Here is a 23,446-nt window from a genome sequence, read left to right on the forward strand (position 1 = left end):
TCAGCTGAGAACAATTAGTTGTTTTAGATGAGTGTGGATATTCAAATAAAATTATCATTTAAAATGGTTTGACAAGGTGTGTGTCAGCAATCAGAACATAATACAATTTTCTTCATGTAATATAAGCATTAAGGGACACACAACTTGACAACTCTGTTTTAAAACCAGACCAGAACTTTTCCTGTTTGTTCTGATATTTATTCTGTTTTGTTAAGCTATCATCTGTGCTACTAATCCAGTTTACAGCAGTCTGAGATTTTATGCTGCAGTGCCACGACATCTCTGTTTAATATTCACAGTACAGGAATTATCCATACTTTCACCCATGCAAGGTTCAGTGTTTGACAGCACTTCGTAGCATGATAATAAGCCTGTGGCTTTAAGCTGTTAGTTTTTTATTTTATTTTATTTAAAAGACTCTATAGAAAAATCATGTCTTAAATTCTCAATCAATCACTTATGAAAATATGTTTCTACATGTTTTGTTTCTTCATTTTCTTTGCTGTTCCGGAGCAATCTTTGGTCCTAATGAGAAACTGTTAGGAATTAAATAGGTCATCTTGTTCAGTAAATGCCTCTGGATAATAGAGATTTATTTAATTGGGATTCATTTCCATTCGGTTTGCTGGGACCACTCTGACTTGCCCGCTTTGTGGGACTGTGGAAGAGCTCTGCTGAGCCTCAGTAGGCCAGAGCCCTCGAGGCTGGTGTTCTGTCCCAGCCTTACAGCCAAAAAGGCCATTACATACTTCCATAATCACCCTAGCTTCAGAATAAGCCTATTTATACTTTTTTATGAGATCATTTAATGAGACAAAACAGCTGTCTGTAGTGCTTTTAACCACCAATTAGCCCTGATCGCTGCCACAGCCATTTAATTTTCAGCACTGTGACTCCATCCTCCCCAGGCAGTGTGATGTGGGCGTAACAGCTAAGCTGGGCACACAGCAGTGACACAGCTCTCTCTGGTCCAAACCAGAGATCAACTAAGCCAAGGGGAGAAACTGAAGTCATGTGTGGGCAGAAGTGAGTGGCACCTCTGCGTGAACTGAGAAGAAGCTTATGTCCCTCACGTTCTGGAGGCTGGATGATGAGCAGGTGCTGTCCCCACCGTGAAGGGGATGTTGTAAAACTGGAAGCATTTGGTCACTGTTGCTAAGAGCACAACTGAAATGGAAACCAGAAGTAGGGATGGAAGGCTGGTAAGAACACACATCTGCAGTGCCTGTGATGCACAAGGACAAATGGAAATAGACCTCAGTTGGTTCATATTCATGTGACTATGTGAACAGCAAAATCCTGGGTTATAACCAGCCTGACATCAGCGTATCACGTCACAGGCTGTAAGAAGTCACGCCATCTTGTCAGCACAACTCTCAGCACTGTGCATGTGCTTGTGACAGCCCCAGCAGCCAGTGTCTGTGTATTCACCGGGGTCTCTTGTGCTGTCCATCTCTTCTGTATGCAGGTGTGTGATCCAAGTACTGTGCAAACCCGATCTCGGCAAGTGCTAAGATCTCCCGTCAGTAGAAAGCCCTGTCCTGAAGATTCACAAATGAAACCATGTATTCTTAACCAAAACTGCTTCCAGTATCAGTACAATCTAACAGGTAGGTATAATTTTCCAATCTATTCTTTCCAGGAAGGGACACCAATTACAGTGCACATTAAACTGATGTTTTGCTTTCTTAATTATCTTTATGTAAAAGACCCAGGTCCTTAAAGGCTTTCTCCAGTTGTGTTGTTAGTTATGTTTGCTTGTTGTGTTGGTTACAGCCTTGTCATTACAAGGCTTACTTGCAGACATCGCTAATTTCACTAACACTAATTACATGCCTACATTTCTGCAGGCTAATGGATAAATGTAGGATTTTAGCAGTTATCATTGTGGGTGTGCTGGAAATAGAACAAGTCAAATGGGATCTCTTTCTTTGCTTGGTCATTAGCAGAACTATGTGCAGAGCTCCAGTTACAAGAGAATGTAACGTGTGATTCCAGGGAAGGCAATAATACCCAACTGAAATCTGATCTGGAGGAGATATAGCTTATCTGGGTGGCATAGGATATTGAAAGCAAAATACATTGTTTTGACCTTAGTCAGGAGCAATTAGATCTGTTTCATATGAACTAGCAAAAAGAAAAGTGCAAGCTCTTTTGTTTTGACTAACTCAGATCATTGAGAAAGATACTAAGAGATCTGAGATGAACTTGTAGGCTGTTGGGGAGGGAGAGGAGAAACTGCAGAAACTGTTACACCTGATTACAAACTGAGCCCGAGAAATACAAACAGCATGATGATGAAACCTTTTTTTAGCACCGTATTTCAGAAATGAAGAACAGTTATGCATTGGTGTTTATCAAAGGTGGAAGACAAAGTAGTATGTTTTCTGCTGGTATGCTTCCTATTTCTTGCTGGTGTATGGAAATTTTAGTTGTGTGTGTTATGTTTTTTGTTTATTTTAAATGGTGTTTTATGGCTTATTTTGCTTTGCTTGCATACTGCTCCTCACAATTTTGGACAAGCAGTATGATATGAATTCTGTCCTCCTAGTAATGCCTGTTTTAGTTCACGAGTACTTGAGCTCCATTTAAAATAATGGGAAGCTTTGCTTTGAGACATAAAACGGATGAAATTATAGTTGCTTTTCAGAAACTTCCACAGCTACTTTATCAAAGTGAAGCTTTCCTTCTGACAATACAGCCCTGCAAACGCACCAACTGGGTTTAATTGATACGCTTTATCAGCATTTAACAGTTTTCTGTGCACCGTGGTGTACTGGTTTTGTTCAGGATTATCTGCGTGCGAAGCACTGAGCTTCAAATCTGAGCCTCGCTTTTACTGAAGAGCAACTTCCTTTTGTGTGCTTTCTTCTTGGGTTCGATGCGAGATAACATGGTGAAGTATAACTCAAAGGCGAGTTACAGCAGAGTGCTGTGTCTTGTGCCTGCAGCCTGGAGCACGTGCCAGCTCAACGGGAACGCGACGTGCGGGCGAGGAGTTCGGAAGCGGCTCCTGAGCTGCGTGCGCAGCGATGGGGAGACGGTCAGTGCACGGCACTGCGAGCAGGTGAAGAGAGAAGCCGCGCGCCGCGGAGAGACGGGCAAACATTAATTGAATTCTCCTAATTTTCTGCCCCTCAGCAGCATGATGTCGCCCTGGTTATGGCTTACGTGTGCGTTTTGTTGCTCGCCGACAGCGTCGCCTGGAGAAGCCGGTGGAGACGAGCAGCGAGTGCGTGGTGCAGTGCGTGGTGGACTGCCGGCTGTCGGCGTGGTCGGCCTGGTCGCAGTGCTCCCAGACGTGTGGCTCCGGCGGTGAGTGCCCTCCTGGCCTTCCCCTCCTACCACACACCATAGAAATTCAACATTTGACTTGCTTCCAGCAGCCCGTACGGGTTATGGAGATGTAACAGGCTGTTTTCAAAGGAAACAAGTAGATAGATGCCTGAAGGTGGGACCTGGCTTAGTGGGCACGGTGGTGATGGGTTGACAATTGGACTAGCTGACCTTAGTGGTCTTTTTCAGCCTCAATGATTATTTTGTTATTTAATTTAAACTTTCAGAATTCAGCCATAGGAAACAGTAACCCCTCCCAGATAAAGTGAGTGCTTAGAGTTAGCAGAAGTGCCAGGGAGTTACAGGATTCCTGATAAAGAGATAAGTAATCAAATAAAAAGCTTTTCATATTACTTTTAGCTACATAATGAAATCAAATTGAAGAAAAAACAGTAAGAATATAGTTCTTGAGTTACTATATGCTGCTGTCTCCGCCCTGTGACCACAGACCCCTGAGTGACTCCAGAAACTTCAGCAAAGTTTTACATAGTCCATACTGCACACCTAAGTAGAAAAAGCAAAAGGATTAGGGCCTTCCTTACTTCTATATGAGTTAAACAAAACTTTCAATGTTGATACGAGGAAGTGCATTGAAGATTGTATCCCAGATACGCTCATGATATTATTTCCCGGGCTTGTAGATTGCATCAGACATACGGGGAATATTTAAACCAAATTCACTGAAGGTCAAAAAGAAAAAAGTTTGTAACTTCCATTAAATTGTCTCTTCAGATGGATTTCAGAAATCAAAACATGTTACAGAGGAAGCTTAATATTTGGATTAGTGGCATTCTTTTTTGCTGAGTTTTTAGCCCTGTTGTAAAACTGTGCTCTCTTAACATAAATGAATAATTCATAGATAATATTTTAAAACAACACTCTAGGAATACTATTCATTCCAAAGTTTATTTTCCTTCAAAATCCATTTTGGAGGGTTAATGTTCATGTTGCTGAATGGACTTAAAATTTTTTTGGAGTGTTCAATCACTCACTAAAATAAATAGTGCGAAAGCAAGCTGTAACTTCCTTGTGGCTTTTAGCATGATTAATGGAGCAGTTTGTCCTGTGTAATGCCTGAAGGTGTTTTTCTCTTCAGCACTCAGACTGCACAGTCTGCAAAGAGATGTGCTACTACAAGTAGAGGCATGCCTCATATTCCTGATCCTGAAATGCTCATCCAAATCCTAAAGACTAGTTAAAGAATTGATGGTTGGTAATGCATTTAAGGAGCAAATACTTGCTTTGCGTCCTAAGCCAGAGCTGGGCATCTGCAGGGACCGAGCCAACTGAAGTCTTCAGTGCCCTGCAGTAGTGGAGCTCTTCTGTGAGTTCCTTGCTGGGGGTGTCAAACCTCATTAAAGAAATAAAACCACATAGTCAAACACAAGCTTAGTTCAGTCTGGGTCATCTTTTGCTTCACAGACAAGGTAAGTGTTATACACTGAGTAGAAAACTAACTTGAGCAGATCAGGCTGTACACATGTATGATTCAAAAGCTGAAGGTAACTATTCTGTGAATGTACAGACAATAAACATCTGTGAAACCTACCTTGAATTCTGATACCAAACACAGGGGATGGAGGTACCTTTTCACCAGTTTTGTAGCTGTGGCCTCTTGTGTGTTTCCAGCAGCAGAAAGCAAGAAACAACAACAGAAACCTTCCCTTCAGCTTCTTCTTTATCTTCCAGTTGGCTATAAATACTACTAATGGTAGTATCAATAGAGAAGCCGTTACTGATGTACCCACTCATAGGTGGTACTTCACAGATGAGTATCATGCAGCTTTCCTTCCCAAATGTTGACAGGCTGCAATACTTTTGAAATCACCATGAGTTTCTCTTTGGCGTTTGTGAGAATAGGGTTAATCCTCAAATTAGACACAGGAAACCAAAGGATGATAGCAAACAAGCTGTGGGAATATGGAGTAGTAAACACTGATTCTGCTTCCCTTCGCCAAACAAATAATTGCCCACTTTTTGATAAAGCCAAACTGTAGGACTTACATGCACACTTCTCAGAAATAATCCACAGCAAATCAGCTGTGTGTGCTGTTACTGGCTCTGCTCTTCTCCTGTTCACTCAGAAAAACATTCTGCTTTTCTGGCTTTCTTGGAGAGCGTGTGAAGGGCCCTCTGAAGTACCATAAACAATTTCAAAGGGAAAAATAATTTAAATATCATACAGATCAAGATTTAGTGTTGCTAGATGTATGCTTTCGCGTGTTTCTTAACTCAAGCAATGCTGCTGACATTTTTATTTTGTCCTTTTCTTCCAGTAACTTGGTTTGCTGTGATGTATTTTAATGGATGGTGCCTTTCTCTTGCCCAGGTTTTATTTTATGGAACAATGCATTCAAACACGATGCGGTGCTGCTGTGTATGTGGCTCTGACATCTAACATGGTTCTGGTACACAGCAGCCGAAGGCGAATATATTGATTTTTATAAATGATGATGAGTAAAGTAGATCTCTTCCCTGCCTGCACTGAGCCTGCGGAGACGTGTAACGCATTTTGCCTGTTGCAGCTGTGGTTCTGTGCAGCATCTGCTCTGGATGCTGGCTGGAGCCTGACACTGATTTTGTGTTACATAGCAGGCTTCCTCGTACCAGTTGCTGCACTGTTATGGAAAGGTGTATAGTACTGGTTAAATGCTTGGTGTTCCTAGGATTAAAGCTACTGGCAACATATTGGAAAAAGATGTTTCCCCCCAGGATGTATTTCCTTTATTGAGGCAAGTGAATGCCAGGGGAAGTTGTACTTTTCTAAATAAATACTTTCCAGTCTGGTATAATTTCTCTCCTACAGCTGTGTTAAATAGTATAAAAGCAACTAAACCTATGCCTTGTCACTTAGGAAAGTGACCTTGTCAGATAAATGATGGGACTTAACCTGAGTTACACACTGCCGTGTAAATATCCCCAAGTAATTATTTCTTATTTCCAATTTTCAGCACACATTTTGTTTTAATTTTCATAACATTTAATGCTGCAGAGCAGAGGAGACAGACTTGTGGCTAATTCATTGCAAAATTAAGGAAAAAATCATTAGGAAATTAAAGAAAGAGCTAGTATTGCTTTTTCTACTCTGGAGTTTGTGTTGGAAGCAAATGAATTTAGATGCGTGGAGTTTCTGTTCTGCATAGGGAGTAAAAAATAAGGTATTTAGAGAGAAAAGACAGGTGGAGTTTTTCTGCTCCTTGAGCGGCAATGGAGCACCTAGGTAATGTTTATAGAGTGAGGAAATAAACCACAGAGCTTTAAGAGATCCACTGCAGTGATTGCACCCAAGAGACATTTCAACAGAAGTTCTTAGGCAAAATTTCTTTCATGATTTTTTTCACAGGAAGAGATAGGAGAAATGAGGCAAACACCATCTGACCATTGTGAATGCAGTGATTTTAAATGGTTTGGATAACCCACTGTGGGGAAATAAGATGTAAATAAAAACATAATGGTTGTTAGTTCCTCTTTAAAGGAAAATCGCGATTTTTATTCTGTGATCTTGCCATTTGCATTTTGTTAGAAAGTTGTTAAGCAGAGAGTATAAAAGGAAATTACGTCTTTAATTAAAATAGCTTGATGAATATTTCAGGGTTTCGAGCCCCTCCGCACGAGCTCAGATCTTTAACTCGGAGCTGTGGCTGCTACTTTCCAGCTCGAGCCTGTGGGGCTCAGCGGTGAACTGCTTGCCCCAGGCATCCCCTGTGCTGTCTCCTGCAAACCCCACAGCTGCAGCTTTCCTGCTTTCTCTAAGAACCTTTTCCATTGCTAACCAGTTCCTAGTTACAAGCTCTTCTTCCTCTGTGAGCTACATGCCAACATTCAGCCTAATTTTATGAGCTGCACATCGCTGCTGGTTGCAGCATCCCTGGTGCTAGCGGCTGGTTCGCACATCTTCCCATTCTGGAGTAAGCAGCATCACATCCCTTGGTCTTCTCTCATTCTCCTGCTTACAAGTACCTTGGTATCTGAGTTCCATTGCTGCAACCCTCTCTCTCCATGTGCCAGCAGCGGAATGGTTGCTCTCCTGGTGCACCACAGTTCTTACCTTTTTCTTTTCTCAGTTAGAAGGGTTTTTTCCATCTCCTAATGTATCTAATTCTACAATGGCTGAATGCACAGTCATGTGGATAAGAGCTTTTATCATCACTTCTGTTACAAACTTCCTCGGTCCAGAGGATTAGAACTCGAAAAGGAAAAAGTCTTAAAATTGGTTTAAATGGGTTTAAAAATGGAATTCAGTGGGTAAGAACGAGGGAATAGCATTGGACAGGTAAGAAAACTCACTGAGATGTGTCAGTAGCATTTTCAGGTGAGTGTGCTTTTAATTTTCACTTGCCAGATTTTTTTAGAAAACCCTACTTGCAGACACATTCATGATGGCAGTACCCAAGATGGTAACTAAATGGCTGAAATACAAATGGGAGTATTTCACCGCAAAGCCTGCTCTCTTTCCTGGTCAGGGAGTTAGCAATTACGACTTCCACCTGTTTTGCATGGGTGTGCTCTTATTACTGAATCCTTTTCCCTATTTTTAACTGCCTCTCAAATCCCCGTCTATTGAGAGGCGAGGCAGAAGATTTATCCATAGCACAATCTTATGCCTTCATAAGGGCTTTTTTCCAGTTTTCTTTTTAATTGGAGCCAGGATTCTAATTGAATCATTTTGAGTGAAAACATTCCTGGATAGAAACGGACAGCAAAAGAGAAGGAAATGGAATTGCTATAACTTTAATGAGTGCATTCAGTTTTATTATTTCAAAAGAAGTAACATAATTGCTTTTTCCATTCAGTAGCTGAAGAAGTTTTCACCAATAATAAATAGGATTTTAATGGAAATGGCAGAAGTGGTTATGGACCGTAATAGCCATTAGGGTGTTTGCAGTTTTCAAATTAGATGCACATAATTGGTCATAAAAGGAAGATTTCATTTGTTAAAAATCTCTAGAAACATATTGAATGGACAGTGGTAGAAATGATGCTTCCGTAGGAATTATTTTCTTGTCATATTTAATAATCAGAATTTAGTCAAGTGTTTAACTGTGTTGCATAAACAAATAACATATTTGGGAAACAGACAAAGCTGTGTTTAAACACTGTGCTCAGAAATATCAGCAACTGCATCGCGCGGCAGAAGATTGGTAATTGCATCCGTATCAGCCGAATAGTCTTCCCCAACAATTGCTTTATTATTATTTTTCTTTTTGAAAAAGAGCATTTTTATTGATGGAAGATGAGCTTGTAACCATGCTAACCCCCAGATCCATTCCTTCCTGCTGACTGCCATCTCTTCTCTCCGCAGGCCAGATGGTGCGCGGGCGCACGGTGCTGCTGAAGGCCGCGGCCGAGGGCCGGCCCTGCCCAGCACAGCTCAGCCAGCACCGCAGCTGCCCGGTGAAGCCCTGCTACAGCTGGCATCTCGGGCCCTGGTCACCCTGCAGACTCCAGGTATACGGCTCACAGCCACCTCGGGGTAACCATAGATCTTCCTTGCGAGTGGGAGGTGTTTCTCTTCCAGTTGTTGGAGACGCAGGGGAAATTGGGGCATGTAAACCTGTGCACGTGGTCTCTCAGCTGGCAGCAGCGATTTATAGCAATATAGGTTCAACTAGTGTGAGCTTATAGATGTATTAAAGAAGATTTATGGAGTGAATGTGCTTGAGCAAGCATAGTTGTGGTGACCTATAATTTAGTTATATAAAGCAACTCTAACGAGAAAATAGCTTTGTCTCTTCTTCTAAGAACAATATAGAAGGTTTTCTCCTGCAGTAGTGTAAGGATTGTGGTCTCCTTCTTGCTCTTTTTAAGGGATGGAGAATGGCTAGAGTCAGTGTGGGCTCTGCCTATGCCCTCCACACTGCAATTGTTCTCCCACTGCTATTGGCCATTGTCAGCCTTGAATTGATATTTTTTCCCCCTGCTTTTTCTTCTCTCCTTAGCTGTTACTTGACGTTTCCTGTATTCAAAATAGATTAATTGGTAACTAATGGGCAGCGTGTGTGAGTTTCCCAGACACAATGAAACCCGCCTGTATGCTGTGGTTCAGGTGGAGAATTGCTCTTTCTCATCCTGGGGAAAGGACCTATGCACAGGCCCCTGCCTGATTTTCCATATTGCCAAATGTAGCAAATGGAAGACAAAAGTGGAAGTGAAGACACATTATTTGTGTTTTCTGATCTGCCCTTTAGTGCAGCATGCATGACTTGAATGCTTGTTCCATTTCTGGCTGCATCTAATGGACCAATAGCAAACGCCAGAATTTACATGGCTTTTTGGAGATGAAATTTGGAGTATTACAGCTTTTGGACAGCTCAGGATCACAGAACCAGAAATACATTTTAGGGTCACCTTTCTTCTTCATTCCTGTGCTTAACAACTCGTTGCAGATAAGGATGTGAATTCAGCCTTTGTATGTGCTGCACTCAGTATTTATTTATGTATAACATCCTTAGCTGATATTTTGTCCAGCAAAGGTAAGCAAATTCTGCTAAGCATTAGGGATGAGCGATTCAAGCAGAGGAGCTAACATAGCTGATAAAAGAATTAGTAGAGAAGCTGAATTAAGGCTCCACACATTCTAGAAAAATAACACATCATGCAGATTAAAAGTGTGTACATCCAGAACCCTGCTATATTTCAGCTCAGAGCAAGTAATCACAGCCTTTGCTTAGCCAGATATCATCCTGCACTTGCAGTGAGATAGAGCTTGCTTCTCTCCTTAAATTACTGTCTTGTAGTTTCTCCCCCCTTTGCTTTGTTTTGGAGAGGAGCCATTTTTTTCCACGTTCAGTTCTCTTTAATGAGGTGCTTAGGAATTAAATGTAGTTCATAAATACAAGGTGATTTATTCCTATGCTTTTCTGGAAAAGAAGCTTAAGTGTACTTTCCAAAGAAAGCTTTCAGAAGTCGTGTTTTCAAGGATGTTTTGTAGAAGAAGGTAAATACATCCCATGGTAGGACCAAAATGCATGTCATGAAATTGTCCTCCTGGAGTAATGTAAACAGGACAACTCATTATAAGGCTAAAGTATTTCTTCCTTGTTTTATGAGATAACTGAGACTGCATTTCTTAATTGTAGAAGAACTATTTTATGCTAAATTGACTTTGTGTGAATAATTAGAGGTGTGTGCGTGTTCAGGAGTACAGCCTGCTAAGTGTTTTGTAGTGCTTGCTTTCACAGTCTGTAAATCAGTGCACTGCTCCCCAGGCAATTCCCCATGCCAAGAGCACCCGTCCTGTAGGTATGGGCATTTCTGCTGCATTCAGAGGGATGTGGAACTCGGAAAATGGGCAATACATATAATCTTAAAGGGTTGCATTACATCAGTCTTTTTCCCACGGGAGCTGAAGTGTTTACATTGATTAGTAAAAAATATAATAATTAGAAAATAGAAATTAGTAGTGGGTGACAGTGTTCATAATTTTTTCATTAAAGGAATACAAGCCAAGTAGCTGGATATTATCAAGAACTAGCTGCCTAACGTTGATAAGAAGACCAAGAACCTCTTCTTTAATTTAAAGTGTTGTAAAAGATGGTTCCTTAAATATATTCAGACAATGCTTTCTCATTAAGGAAAATTTTACCTGATGAAATGCTCATCAACCTGTGAAAGTATTGGCCAGTTGGCTCTTTACCTAAGATGATTGTGGGTACGTATGAATCCCAATAAAAGCTAAAAAGGGAGAACCTTTCCTAAAGGCACGTTTCAACAAAGCATCTCATTGGGACTGTGAGTCCATGTGCTGTTGGCGTGCTATAGGTGGCTGCTACATGGACAGACCTCAGCTTGCACCTCCCAAGGAAGAGTACTTACAGTATAAATTTGGTCCCCAAAGTTTTGAATATTCGATCATTTCCTCAGCAGTGCTCCTCTGATTAGCAGCTGCTCTCTGAGTCCTCATTGTGCCGTTACTGCAGCAAATTTCTACTGACTCCACACCGATTAATTCGGACTTCAAATGTATAATTTTGGGGACGTGAATAATTTTTAGGATGATAAGGAAGTTAATGCATTGCTCCTGCATTGCTTATGACCTTGCCAAAAACATCAAAAAAGCCCACTGTCATTTTCCTCTGTGAATGACAGTACGACACCTTATCTTTTGAATGTGTTCAGTTTATTGTGAAAATGCATTTCTAGTCTTGAGTGAAAGCAAGCAAATGGAAGGCACTGTTAAAAAGCTAACACGTTTGTTTGGAGTTGGTTTAGAGTCCATGGTTTCTCTTTTTTTTTTTTTATCCTAAACAAATGTGTTGTCAATATTGCCTGATAGAAGAATGAAAAATGTTGCTTTGAGGGCGCGCTAACTTTTATAGTGGAGACTACCAAAAAATGCATTCTTTCCATGTTATTTATATTTATGTCTCTGCCGCTGTATGACTATTCATACATCGTTGTGTCAACAAATCCTTGTATATTTACGTCCCGTTTATAAAAGAACAAGTATCTTTTAAAAGTTTTTTGTCCTTTCCAGTAATCTTCAGTAATTCCTTGATCCACTTTTGAGCTGCACGCAGGCTGCAGTTTGATTAGTGCCCATTTCCCCGGGGAATTTTCTCCACATCGCATTCTGTTTCCACCAGCAGTTTCCAAGAACTCTAACCCAATTGACAGCTGCATGAGTTATTCACACACCATTAATCTCAGGCTGCAATAGAGGTTTCAGCGGTGAAACGGTAATTTAGAACAGTACGTTACAGACCGACTAAAATGAAACACAGTGTTAAAAACTTGAAATCTGGCTGCATATGGTAAATCTACACTAATGCTTCTCTAAGATGCTTTTGATAAGCAACTACTCTCAGTCCAACTATTTATGCCCCTATTTCCATTTCATTGTGCGTCAGCAACAGAAGAGGTCTGGAGAAAATGAAAAAGGTACCACATGTTTACAGGAGAGATATTCTTGAGATTCCTGCTATCAAACGCGCTGCTGAATAAATGCACTTGGTAGGAGCCATTCTGTTCCATAGATGAAGTCCATTATTTTAAAAGAATCTACTGCCAAGTGATTCAAAGTAGCATTTCCCTTGGTTATATAAAAGCAATGTTTCATCCTTCTTCTTGAGCTTTATTTACTGAATTTTGCAAAGTGCCATTTCCACAAGGCTTGAGACACACATTCATAAAGCATCACACAGGTTTAAGTTGTGTACCTCAGACATCACTGCAGCTCTGTTTTTCAGAAAAAAATGAAACAATTCCAGCCTCTAGAAATAGCCTCAGGGCATCAATTCTCACAGCATCTTCAGCTCTTCATCATCAGGTTAGCCAAATGATATTGATTTTCTGGTAGAGGAAGTCTTCAGCAAGTAGTTTGGTGTGTGGCAGAGTATTTCAGGAGTGGGCTGAAGAGTGTGGAATGGCTTGCATGGAGCCTCCCATTGCTTGTTCACACCAGGGTCAGTGCTAACAGACTGTGGTTTGCTTCAGGTGGCATTTCAGTAAAGCAGGTGATCTGTGTCCACTTCAGAACCTCTGACTCCCTGCACAATTAAGAAATTACATAACATGCTAATCTTTGCAGCCTAGTCAAAAGCGTTGATGGGTTTTTGCTGTTTGACTTTAAACCATTTAAGAGCTCATATTGGGCTGTATCAACAGAGGAGGTGAATGGAAATGCACGTTTCTTTTTGACTGGGCTCTACCGTTGGCCTCTTCAGGGAAGCCAAAAATCTTGGTGTTTATTGAACTGGGCATTCCTTAAGAATCAGTAAATTCACGAGCTCTAACTAAAGACATGGAGAGCTCACCCCAAGGACTGCATTCAGCTTTTACAATACCTTCTCCTAAGAGCTTTGCTGCCTGGGCAATGATCAGCATTCCTAAAGTTGTGCTCTTCACATTTGTTTTTTTCCAGTGCTGTGCCGGAGAAAGCACCTGCCTGAGCTCTGCCCCATCTGCTCAGTGACTCCTTTCTTCCCACATCTCCCACATGTGGAAAGGAAAGGATTTATGTGCTCTTCTCCCCACTTGGGCTGCAACACACTTTTTCGTGTTCCATTGCCTCTGAGCTTCTGTAGAGCTGTGTGCAGAGATGATCTCCATCTGTTTTCCCATAACTGAGGGTACTATTGCAGCCCAGAAACTGGATTTATATCTTTGAGTTCTTTTTAGGTGGAGTCGGGGGTGTTTCTTCTGCCGTCTGCTAGCAGCAGCAATGGGTGTCTCTTTATTTTCTGTCACTTCCTAGGGTGGACAGTGTGGAGATGGATTGCAAATCCGCAACCTCACGTGTGTAGTGCATGATGCATCTGTTTCTGCTACATCCAAGCCAGTAGAAAACGCATTATGTGGTGAGCTACCTTTGAAGGAGAGTGTACTGCAGTTACCGTGCTCTGTGCCTTGCCCAGGTAAAGTCTTTTGAAAGTCACACTACGTATCTGTCTGTAATAGCTTTCTGAGACTGAGTTGCTTGCATAGCTGAGCACTGTCAGCTGCTGCAGTAAGAATTTGTACTTCAGCAGATCGGGTAAATGCTCAGTCTGCTGTTTCTAGATCACCTGAAAAAGACTTTCTTTTTGGAGAAAATGAGATTTCTCATGAAGCAGAAAATCTGAATAATGCATACCATTGGATGATAAACTGGGTATTTTGCTGTTAAAGCCGTTGTACTCAGCTTGTCCTTAATCCTTTAGGGCCAATTCCTTTTGCAAACCTGTGATTTATTCTCTCTGCATGCAGGTGACTGCCACCTGACCGAGTGGTCAGAGTGGAGCTCCTGCGAGCTCACATGCATTGATGGCAGGAGCTTTGAAACAGCGGGGCGGCAGGCTCGCTCCAGGGCGCTCATCGGTCAGCCTGCTGAGAACACAGAGAGCTGCTCTGGACAAGTGGTGGAAACACGGCCTTGCTCAGGTAGCCTTGCCAGGGTTTGTCCCGCACAAGAGCTTGTTCTGGTTTTATCAAAAAGTGAAGGCTGACTTCACAGAATCACAGAATTGTAGGGGTTGGAAGGGACCTCTAGAGATCATCGAGACCAACCCCCCTGCCAAAGCAGGTTCCCTACACCAGGTCGCACAGGTAGGCGTCCAGGCGAGACTTGAATATCTCCAGAGAAGGAGACTCCACAACCTCCCTGGGCAGCCTGTTCCAGTGCTCCGTCACCCTCACCATGAAGAAGTTCTTGCGCACATTCGTGCGAAACTTCCTGTGCTGCAGCTTATGTCCGTTTCCCCTCGTCCTGTCTCCACGTACCACTGAAAAGAGACTGGCCTCACCGCTATGGCCGCCACACCTCAGATATTTATAAACCTGGATCAGGTCCCCTCTCAGTCATCTTTTCTCAAGGCTAAACAGACCCAGTTCACTTAGCCTTTCTTCATAGGGGAGATGCTCCAGGCTCTTCACCATCTTTGTGGCCCTCCGCTGGACTCTTTCCAAGAGATCCCTGTCTTTTTTGTACTGGGGAGCCCAGAACTGGACACAGTACTCCAGATGAGGCCTTACCAGGGCAGAGTAGAGGGGGAGGATCACCTCCCTCGACCTGCTGGACACGCTCTTCTTAATGCACCCCAGAATGCCATTGGCCGTTTTGGCCACGAGGGCACACTGCTGGCTCATGGCCAACCTGTCGTCCACCAGGACGCCCAGGTCCCTCTCTGCAGAGCTCCTCTCCAGCAGCTCATCCCCCAGCCTGTATTGATGCATGCAATTATTCCTCCCTAGTAAGACCCTACACTTGCTTTTGTTGAACCTCATCCGGTTTCTTACTGCCCAGCTCTCCAGCCTGTCCAGGTCTCGCTGAATGGCAGCACAGCGTATTCAGGCGTGTCAGCCAATCCTCCCAACTTCGTATCATCAGCTAACTTGCTGAGGGTGTGACTTGTATTGATGTTGCAGGAGGGAGGTGTTACGAATACCTGTGGAAAACCAGCCTTTGGCGAGACAGTGTGCGCACAGTGTGGTGTCAGCGCTCAGATGGAGTGAATGTCACAGGTATGTCCAAAAGCACACGTGGCTTAAAAGTCTTCTTCCAGGTGTTTCTTCTTCTGCACCACATGTTCAGAGGGCAGTTGGAGAGCTTTCCTTCCTGATTTCCCCGAGATTTCAGTTTAGAGCTGTGTGTAGGAAAGGTGGGCACTCAGCAGCCTTGCTGTCAGGTCACCATCTCACATGTCATCGCATGAGGACATGTGGGTGAAGTACCCTAACTGACTGTTGGGCTAGATGATCTTAGTAGTCTTTTCTTAATGATTCTATAATTTTATGACTGCTGTATTGGCCACAGGAAGAAATGAGTGCGCCTGTACTAACAGGCCTATCTAAGCCTGTGGAGAGAGGAAGAGAAAATCACATGCAATGGCAAAGAGCCCAGCTTCTGTAATGCTTCTTCTATTCAATAGACAGGAATCTCAGATCACTCAGACTGTGAGATTCCTGCTGGTGCTGTGACCTACAAATTCCTCCTGCACAGGATGAAAAGTGAAATTCATGGTCAGCACTTTGAAGCTGTACAAGAGGTTGGCAAAGGTAATAGGGCTTGCACATCTGCAGGATCTATCTTGGTATGCACAGGATGAATGAAGAGAGAGCAGGAATGAAAATGTTATCTAGTTCTATTTATAATGAGTAGTTAAGATAATATACAAAAGTTTTATGTGCGAAGGTTGCCAAGTAGTTAAGAACTCATTAACACTTTTTTATTCCTATAGAAGCACAGAGTTTCCCTAGTGTGAATGGGCTAAGGTGTTATGTGGATTATGTCTTCTTATGTAGATAAGACATTAATGAGGACACAGAAGATCTGCATCTAATTCCCGATTCTGTCCCCAACTTCCTATGTGGCCTGGGGCAAATTGCTTAAGTCTGTATATCTCTTTTCTCTATTAATAAGATGGGTATGATAATAATTCCCTGCCTTGTGAAAGTAAATTAATTAATACAATTCCTACAGATATTATGCTAATGCGTTCAGTAGTCTAGTACTTAGCCATTTAAAATAAGCAAGCAACCACTTCCTGCAGTATAGTGATCCAATAAAAATATTGTAAAACATGCCCTTTTCTCTTTTCTTTGAAAAGCACTCTTCTGTTTTGAAAGTAACTTCTTTTCCAGGAGGGTGTTCTCTTCAGACCAAACCTGCTGAAGTTCAGCACTGCAGCCCAGCATGCAGAAAACCCTTCTCCTACTGCACCCAGGTACTTGGCTGCTGCAGAATGTGGCTGAGGAGTGAACATTGCAAAACCTTTTTCATTACCTTTGTATGAATGTTAAATGCATTCTAGGACCTAAGAGATTAGTATGCCCATGGTACCACCTCGAGGCAGTAGTAGGAATTTCAGTCCAAAAGCTTCATAATTCTGCATGGATGAGTAAAGGTGTATAAGTGTAAAAGTGTTACAATTTTGCTTTTGTTTCATGGGGAGAGTTTGAAACCTTCTGGTCTAATTTTCATTGAATGCTGTTCTACTGCTGCATAGCAAGTGGACTGTTTAAAACTTTAGTAAGCCAGGAGATAAAAGTGCATTTGCTCTCCTGCTCCTGCATGGATGCAGGAGGCCCCTGTAAGTACAAGGAAGCTGTAGCAGCCTGATCCCACTACCTCCACAGTAACCCCTAAAGCAAAGCCAGAACTGCTTGCTGAAATGGTGAGCATCTGCAGCCTGTCTCCTATTTGCCTCTGAGGTTACAAATGTCCCTTCCTGTAGGTACTGAAGTCTAGATTGAGAACTACCAAAAATGGCTTCTCCTTGTCCTCCGTGTCAGTGCTGTGACAGCATAAAACCTTCAGGTAGCCAGATACAGCTGAGGTGTAGATATTTCTGTTTTAAAACTAGCTTCCACAGCTCTCAGTCTCATCTGAGTATCTTGTGGGAGGAATTATTGAAGGAATTAGCACTGGATGCGAGCTCAGGTACGGTTGTTGTGAAGTGATGGGTAGACATGCATTTCTTAGCTGTAAAAACTATTGAGGTATCCTTCACCTTTTGCACCAAAAGCTCAGGATTGTGTCTGTCAACAGGTGGGGGGGCTGTGGCAAAAACCGTGATGTCAGGGTTAAGTTCTTATCACAGATACTGTAAATCAGTTTTCTGCTTGGATCGTGCAGAGCATATCAGACCTCCACACAGGCATTGTAATTATAGGATAATTAGAAAAGAAATGCAATGTAAAAAAGCTACATTAAATTAGACATCCAGGAAATGGATCTGTTTAGTGAACCACCACATTCTAAGAAACCTCTGGAAGAAACTGCCTACACTGGTCCAGTGTAGCAGATATTTGGTCGGAGGGGCAATGCTTCATTATAGATAGCTCTGGGAAGTACTAGAGCAGAAATAGATTGGATTGGCGAGTTGGGTTTGAATTGGGATTGTTTCTTCGTTCATTTCTTCTAATGCCCATCAGGGTCACTGCTAATTTTTTTTTGTTGACAAGAGGAGTTGGATCAGGCCACAGATGCATATGATTAAGCCTGCTGGGATGAGAATGTTTCCATATTGAGCTACTCTGTAATTACTCTTTTAACCAGTTCCCCAAGTATATTATGGCTGTTTGAGCTGAGGTGGGTTTGCAGCACCAGCTCCTGGCCTGTTTGGTTTGGTGGCAGTGAACTTGCTAATTACATGTGTATGATGTAACTTGCTGTTTCTTGATAGTTTACATACAATTTGTGTTGTCCTGTGAGAGGATACTAACGTTTTAATATTGAATTCCCTTTTATCACCTAGAGAGGAGTCTGCGGTTGTGAGCGAGGATATACAGAAATAATGAGATCAAATGGTTTGCTGGATTACTGCATGAAGGTACCAGGTTTAGAAGATAAGAAGGCTGATGTTAAGACGATTGCTGGAAAAAATAAACCCGTCAACTCCAAAATGCATGACATTTTCAAAGGATGGTCTATTCAACCTTTTAATCCAGGTGAAAAACTTAAATATGAATGGAATAAATTTTCTTTACAATGTTTCTGCAGAAGAAAGATACAAGCTTTGTAGATCATAACATCAGAGATTGCATCGGGAGCTGCAGAGCGGCCTCGCAGTTTCTAACTCATGTGTCATCTTGCATTCCTTTGTGACTGTACAGAGTAATCACAGTCTATTATGTTGGGAGATAGCAAAGAGAATGAAGCAACAATATTTTGCAAAAGTATACTTAAATGCAGTTTGGGGGGATGCTTGGAATTATCTGTGATATTTCAGTAAGTAATGCATTTGGACCAGGGAAGACATAAGTAGCACTTCAGAAGATTCTGAGCAAAAAGTGCTTGAGACTTCATTAAAGACAACATGGGTTGTTTCTTGACATATTTCAAAAGTGTTTGAAAAAATACAGTAGAAAGCATAGAGTTTGGAGTTTTAATTGTTGAAGTTAAGACACTGAGAGAACAAAAAACAAGCAAGAAGCAGGCAGGCTGCTGTGCCCAAGCAGTGAGTCCTGAGTACATCTTTGGCTTGTCTGTCATCATTCCCAGCTGGAACAGGCACACAGGCTGCAACACACCTCGCTGCTGCACAGGACTTATGCAGTAGCTGTAACAGCTGGTCACCATTTTGATTATGACTAAAATTAATTTATGCATATTAAATTTATGATATGAAAATATAACTTGAAAATAAGCAACAAAAATATCAGATAAGTCAAGTTTTACTGAAATACTTCAATTGCCTCTATATCCTGGTAGTCCCATCCTCCCTGTCTTCTGCTCTCTGACATTGCCTTTATTTCCTATTAGCTTGTAATGAACATGAGATTTTAGAAAACATGCAATTTAAGGTTTTGTTGAGGGATTCCGGGAACCATAATTCTGTCTGATATATGTGATTGCACGTTGAATGTTACATTTACATATTTGATTTGCATACGGTAGTTAACCTTTGTGTTGACAGTCTCAGAGCTAATAGAGCTTGGTCCACAGCCCTTTAAAGTTGGCTGTTTTTTGACCAAACTCATCATCCAGAAACCCACATAGTTCACCAGCTGTTTGAGTCACAGGTTTGGGGTTAATCGCCTTTTTGTCAGCAACCGTGGCCCTCTGTGGGCTGTCTTCCTTAGGTGTCACATCTTCAGCTGATAACTTTATGAGGTTAGAAAAAGGGAGAGAGGTGTAGGTGGATGCTGCAGTCCTGTTTTAATCAGCTTTCCAAGCTGCAAAGCTTCCTTTTGGTGAGCTTGACCTCAGCACAGCGTTTGTGAGCCTGTTCTCCACCAGGACAAAAGACAGAGATAGGGACTAAGGAGCTTCAACAGAACATAGTGTTATGTAATATTAGAGTATAAATGTTACAGCAACAATGTATGGTAAGTAAATGAACATGCAACATGTGCTAAGTGTATCATCAACCCATCCAGTAGGTTCTCTTCAGTCTCTATGTGCCCTTCAGACCCAGCTCAAGGCTGGTGCTCTTCACACTGTTCCCCTTTGTCTTCCCTCTTGACAAAATATATAATTACTGCCCTAAAACAGGCTCTGAGGCTTACTCATCTGGGAGATTGCAGTAATTAGTGCTAGCAGAACCAGGAGACCACTGCTGCCTACTAGTTATGCTCTTGATAGCAAAACTGTGGTGAGTGCTCCCTTGTATGGATGGCATTTATCATCCTTCAGTGCTATAGTCCTTGACATTTGTGTATGTCTAAGGACTTGTATCTGTCACTAGAAGTATATGTGCCTTTCTGTACTTAATTTGTGGTTTTCCTTCCTGGTTACGGTTTGGAACACAAATTTTATAATGATTTAATGGGTCTTGATGTTTTTGTTCTTTCAAATGCTGTGCAGGAGCACACAGAACTGATTTTGAATCAGGCTGTTTTTCCATTCTTTGCCATGCTCTGGGAGGCCAGAGTTCAACACAGAAACTTTTTAAATAGTACTGTTTAAATTATTGGTGTGGTCCAGTGCCTTCGTGTTGCAGCTGGAGAGCCTGTCTGCCTTCATAGCAGACCTGGTGGGATGCCATGTGCTTGCTGTGACAAACCCTTTGCAGCGCTGTTAAATGTTTCTTGGCCGTAAATTTCATACCTGAACATCAGGAGAAGTAAAACCTGACATGATGAACAGAGCAGTTCTCACGGGGAAGATAGGCTGCAAGTGATTAGAAAAGAGGAGAAAGTCTGTGAGGAATACTCAGACTTCTTAAAAAGCCCAGAGGGAAAAGAACCCATAACCAAAACCGGGAAAAAAATGGGATCAGATTAAATATGTTTCCTTTTGGAAAAAAATGATCATTCCAACATAAAATGAAAAATAGGTTCCACGTCTGTCTTATGCAGAAAGTCCCCACTTGCATGAGTGCACTGGAAATGGTCTTGGTCAGCCCATGTCTGTGGGCATGGAGAGGGCTCATATTTCTGCCTCCAGTGTGGATTAATAACTCTGTTGATATGAATCAGCTCCGACTGCTGCTATGTGGAGAAAATACCACCATGTCCATCCACCAGGAATTCTTTACAGCCAGAACTGAGCAAGAAGCAGAAATATTGATCTTTTAAAAATGATTATTATTAATGCAGAGCTTTAGTTCAAAACCTGTCCCAGTAAGATGTATTGAGACTTCCTATCAGAAGGAAGTGTTTCACAACACTCGAGATGAAATGTGTGTGGAGGGGTTCTTGCAGGGATTGTAGAGTGAGTCCTCTGCCAGTGCATGGGGACAGACCAGGCAGCCCTGTCGGCAGCCCTATCTAATTTTTGGAAGCTTGTTATGTTTCCTGTGGCACAGCTTCATCCCTCTTACTATTACAAAGCCTATCCTTGTTCTTCCTCTAAGCTGAATTTATTCCCATTTGTTGCCCAGGCACTTTTCAGCTCTAAGCAGCTGGTTCTCTTTGGCGTGCTGATGCCTACCCCAAGTGACCCACAAGTACGGGCTGGCTGTGGGTTATGAAATAGTGCTGCTCTGGAAAGCTGACACAAAGAGTTCCTTTCAGCTTTCATCAAAAAGCATCTAAAGTCCTTAAAACAGTTAAGATTGTGTGTTCAAAAAAATTGATTTTTACAGGAATGTCTTTCCTATCAAAAACATTTTTGATGGATTTTTCCCAGCAACTCACTGTTGTGTTTCCCATCAGTGATGCTATGAGTTCTGCTTGTGTATTTCCTCTTTACTTATCCTCTTGAGAAGAATTCATTTACTTTAGAACAAAACGTTTTCTTTTTTCTTTCTCTGTCTTTTTTTCAATCTTCCAACAGATGGTAAGCTGAAGATGTGGGTGTATGGAGTATCAGCTAGCGGGTTCCTCATCATAGTCCTCCTGATTTTTACATCCTTTCTGATGTGGTGAGTGTGGCATGGGGTTTTGGGCTTTGTTTGCTCACTTGTTTTTAAGATTTAATCCTTAAGGCATTAAGGAAGAATGGAACTTGGATTAGACCAAGTTACCCTCATTTGGCCCCTACCTCAGAGCAATTTTAAACTCTTCACATTACAGATACTAACCTACATGATTGTGAAGACGTGTGGTGGTCATGCGGGGAAATAATTACTTTTGGTTATCAGTGGACCTATATATTCAGAATTCTGGTGGATTAGGAATGGCTTCTTACTGTTTATTGGATTCTTAAACAAAAATAAAAATAAAAAGCTGAAAAAAGGCAAGGAAGGCAATTGGATCAAGGAACTACTTCCTGTTCAAGGAAAGGCCAAAAATAATGGGGTCATTCAGCTGGAAAATGGTGTTTGATACAGTGGAGAACTATGAAATCGTGAATGGAGTTGGAAAAGGGCCTGGGGAATCTTTATCTCGTGCAATATAAGAAGTAGGAGACATCAGATGAAGTGTTTAAAATAAACAAAAGATCTTTATTTTCACACTGTGCATTACTACCTCGTGAGCTTACTGCTGTCAGGGGCTGTGCAAGCCAGAAAGATAAATGGTGTAGAAGATGGCAGAACAGTTAATGGGAGAGTGGCTTTCTTGGTGCTAAGCGTGGTTTTCTGGGTCTATGTCTTAACTCAGGAAATCCCTACATAGGTTTTTGCAGTGAATACCTCAGGAGGAGGCACGCTTTGTGTCCAAAGCTGCTGTTTCCAGCCACTGTTAGAAATAGGGCACTGTGCATGCTGAAGCTCTGATCTGCACCAGCACATCTTATGGGAGGCTTCATGGTGACAGAGTCCAACCATGTCCTAACAACAGCATTACCCTATTTCACCCAGAATTTATTCTCTCTCATTATTTCTCTCATTCTCTCGTCAATTAAAAGCAGTGTTTGGATGGTGCATTGGAGCGTAGCTTCTGTGTTTTTTGAGTCATACAGCTACTGATTCTCTGCAATGGAGCATGCTCAGTGGAGCATACTGAGGATTTTTAAAATAGCATTACATGCTTCTCCATCACTTGAAGACCAGAAGTGAGGAAATGTATTTCTCAGTAATAATTACTGTTGTTTCAAGGAAAAGAATAGGAATATCCCAGGTCTAGGCAGCTCATGTTTCATTTTTTTCTGTGAGGTGTTCTTTGTTTTATCATCTGTGAGAAGACACCAGAGACAAATGTGTTTGATTTCCTCTCCAGATGATAAGCACTGCTGGCTGCACACTGAGCTGCCCTTTCTCGGCAGGCTGCGTGTCCACACCACCCATGGAATAACACACAAGTAGCTCCAGGCCAGCTTTCTTGGAAGAAGCCTCCATGCTGCCATGTCACCTGGTTGCAAACTGAAATAGCCAGTGTGGGAAGCTGATTTTTATGTTGAAGTTTGTTTTTTATGTTGGTGTGTTTGAGCTTCACACAGTATTACTGTTCACGTTTTTTGCCTCCTGAAATATTTTTATTCTTCTTGCAGCAAAAAAGCAAGCAGCATCAAAGCACTCCTCCACAACAGAAGCCTCTAACCTTAGCCTATGATGGAGACATTGACATGTAACATAGAAAAGAAATCCAAATGTAGACATCGACTGCCTTAACCACTTTCTTTTTGTAACTCTCAGACTTCTCAGTTTTTTGAGGAATCTCCTGATGTGTAATAATCGGGCAGAACGGAAATACTGCAAGCTTAAAATTTTGCCACCTCGTTACAAAAGAAAAATAATGGAGTCAAAGTCTTGGATCTTGTGAAACTTTCCTGAAGAAACTGGAAAATGCATCTCTTCCTGTTGAGCAATGGGAATTAAAATAAGAAAGTCTACCAACATCAAATGGAATTGGTCCAAAAAAAAAG

At 41.9% G+C, this 23,446-nt stretch overlaps 1 protein-coding gene across 1 annotated transcript in view; it reads left to right on the forward strand.

The window, feature by feature from the left end:
* The window catches only part of LOC100542279 (thrombospondin type-1 domain-containing protein 7B-like), a 33,624-nt gene extending 10,178 nt beyond the window's left edge, over window positions 1-23,446 (forward strand). The window contains exons 4-14 of the mRNA XM_010714098.2: window positions 1,469-1,610; window positions 2,952-3,067; window positions 3,198-3,315; window positions 8,639-8,784; window positions 13,532-13,691; window positions 14,023-14,196; window positions 15,181-15,276; window positions 16,396-16,478; window positions 18,012-18,204; window positions 21,476-21,563; window positions 23,072-23,446. Coding sequence (XP_010712400.2) covers window positions 1,469-1,610; window positions 2,952-3,067; window positions 3,198-3,315; window positions 8,639-8,784; window positions 13,532-13,691; window positions 14,023-14,196; window positions 15,181-15,276; window positions 16,396-16,478; window positions 18,012-18,204; window positions 21,476-21,563; window positions 23,072-23,120 — 1,365 coding nt within the window. The 3' untranslated portion in view covers window positions 23,121-23,446. The remainder of the gene's footprint in view (window positions 1-1,468; window positions 1,611-2,951; window positions 3,068-3,197; window positions 3,316-8,638; window positions 8,785-13,531; window positions 13,692-14,022; window positions 14,197-15,180; window positions 15,277-16,395; window positions 16,479-18,011; window positions 18,205-21,475; window positions 21,564-23,071) is intronic.

Source organism: Meleagris gallopavo, chromosome 7 (assembly GCF_000146605.3).
Source record: "Meleagris gallopavo isolate NT-WF06-2002-E0010 breed Aviagen turkey brand Nicholas breeding stock chromosome 7, Turkey_5.1, whole genome shotgun sequence".
Taxonomy (NCBI): Eukaryota; Metazoa; Chordata; class Aves; order Galliformes; family Phasianidae; genus Meleagris; species Meleagris gallopavo.